The sequence below is a fragment of the Elephantulus edwardii genome, unplaced genomic scaffold (assembly GCF_000299155.1).
Source record: "Elephantulus edwardii isolate Elephantulus edwardi_28Jun2011 unplaced genomic scaffold, EleEdw1.0 scaffold00051, whole genome shotgun sequence".
NCBI classification, from domain to species: domain Eukaryota; kingdom Metazoa; phylum Chordata; class Mammalia; order Macroscelidea; family Macroscelididae; genus Elephantulus; species Elephantulus edwardii.
In genome coordinates, this window is record NW_006399801.1 from 12,166,408 (window position 1) to 12,168,173 (window position 1,766).

Here is a 1,766-nt window from a genome sequence, read left to right on the forward strand (position 1 = left end):
AGGCGGGCTCTGAGGGGAAGGTCACTTACCCGCTGCATGGCTTTCAGGATCAAAGCCAGCTCGTAGCGGGGCATGCCCGAATGCACAGCGCGCGGCTCCGGACCGAGCCGGCTCCCGGGACGCAGCGGAGAGAAAAGGCGCTAAACGCGCGGAGAAAAGACAGATTCTTACGCTCAAGGGCTCCCGGACGGCGAAAGCACGCTGTGGCCGCGCAAGCCTGGGCTTAAAGGCGCTAGCAGCTGCGCAGACGGCAGCCACGCCCCCCGCGCGGGCAACGGCCACGGCGGCCCCACCCCCTTCATAAAGCCGCCTCGCCGCGCCCCCGCCACAGCTCCGCGTCCTGCGCTCCGCAGACCCCCGCTGGGACCCCCGACCCAAGGGCTGCTGGCTGATGATGGCTCCGTGGGCTCGTCTGGAAATGGCAAGCGGAAGGCATACTGCCCCGCCCCCGGGGCTGCCTAGGGTTCTCGAACCCTCTGGAACTTTCCATGCCGTTTGTCTTCTGTGTGGCAAGCGCACTTGCGCGTGCGCTGCCGTCTCGCCCGTGCGCGCGCCTCTCGCCAGCGTCTGCTCCCCGGCGCGTGAGCCCATGCGGCGGTGGAGCTGCTAGGGCGGGGGCGCGGCCAGTGGGGGCTCTCCAGGTGCTCGGCCTCGGGGATGTGCCCGCTGCAGGCTGTGCTGTCGGCGCTTTGCAGCCTCAGTCCCGGGCTTTCTTTGGCATTCTCCTGGAGGAGGTGTGAAGTTGGCCCTGGGAGCGCTGCTCAGGTTTGAGGCCGACTGACTGCATCCTTCTGGGTGGTGTGACCTTGAACAAGCTCATCTTAAGGAAAGCAGAGGCGAACTGCGCCAACTTCGTGGGGCTGCTCAGTGCTTACAGTGAGGGGAGATGCACTTAACACTCCCGAGTCCTGTGACTGGCTCATGACTGTGGGGCTTCTCGATCCACTATTGCTTTGATGTCAGCCACGCTGGACCCACTTATGGTTGTCCAGGACGGGCTAACACTTCGTCAAAAACCTTTACAGAATTGTTTAGGCCATTTAGCCGCTGGCTAGCATCATAATGGGGTAGGTAGGGAGGTAAGGACATTCAGCCACCAAAGTGCTAGGGGCTCACTTCCGCCACTGGTGGTGATCTCTGCAGCACAATACAAATTGCACCAGATGCAATTTTTTTTTCCAGTTTCCCAGGATAGTTTGAGCCCCTGCAACAGTCGCCCTTCTTCAGCTCTGTGAGACTTAACAGAGACTTCAGTGAAATGTTGACTTCAAAGTGCTTTAATGATAATAAATCTCTGCTGTGGTGTTAATTCCAATTCATAGCGACATTCCATCGGTTTTCCAAACCCTGAATCTTTGAGTTGTGGTGTTGAGGAGTACTGCATGGACTGTCAAAAAAAAAACAACAGGTCTATCGTGAAGGAAGTGCAAGTAGAATACTTATTAGAGTCAAGGATGTTGAAACTTGTCCCACATCTTTCGGCAAGTTATCAGGAGGGGCCAGAAAGGTGACATCCTGGGAAAGATAGAGGTCAGAGAAAGAGAAGACTGCCACCAAGATAAATGGACACAGTGACTACCACAATGAGTTTGAGCATGTGCTATTGTGAGGATGGCACAAAGTTGAGATCTCTTTTCATCACTGAGTCATAGGCAACTCATAACAATAGTAAAAGCTTTTACTCTTTACTGGTGGCCTAGGAGTGAGAAGTTGCATTACCAACCCTAAGGAACTTGGTTTGGATCCAACAGTTTATCCAAAGGAGA

General features: G+C 55.8%; 1 protein-coding gene across 1 annotated transcript in view; it reads right to left on the reverse strand.

The window, feature by feature from the left end:
• The window catches only part of LOC102846900, a 79,759-nt gene extending 79,168 nt beyond the window's left edge, over nucleotides 1–591 (reverse strand). Inside the window, exons 1-2 of the mRNA XM_006886788.1 lie at nucleotides 172–591; nucleotides 30–140 (exon numbers count right to left, since the gene is read on the reverse strand). Coding sequence (XP_006886850.1) covers nucleotides 30–140; nucleotides 172–591 — 531 coding nt within the window. The remainder of the gene's footprint in view (nucleotides 1–29; nucleotides 141–171) is intronic.
• Between the last annotated feature and the right edge of the window lie 1,175 nt (nucleotides 592–1,766).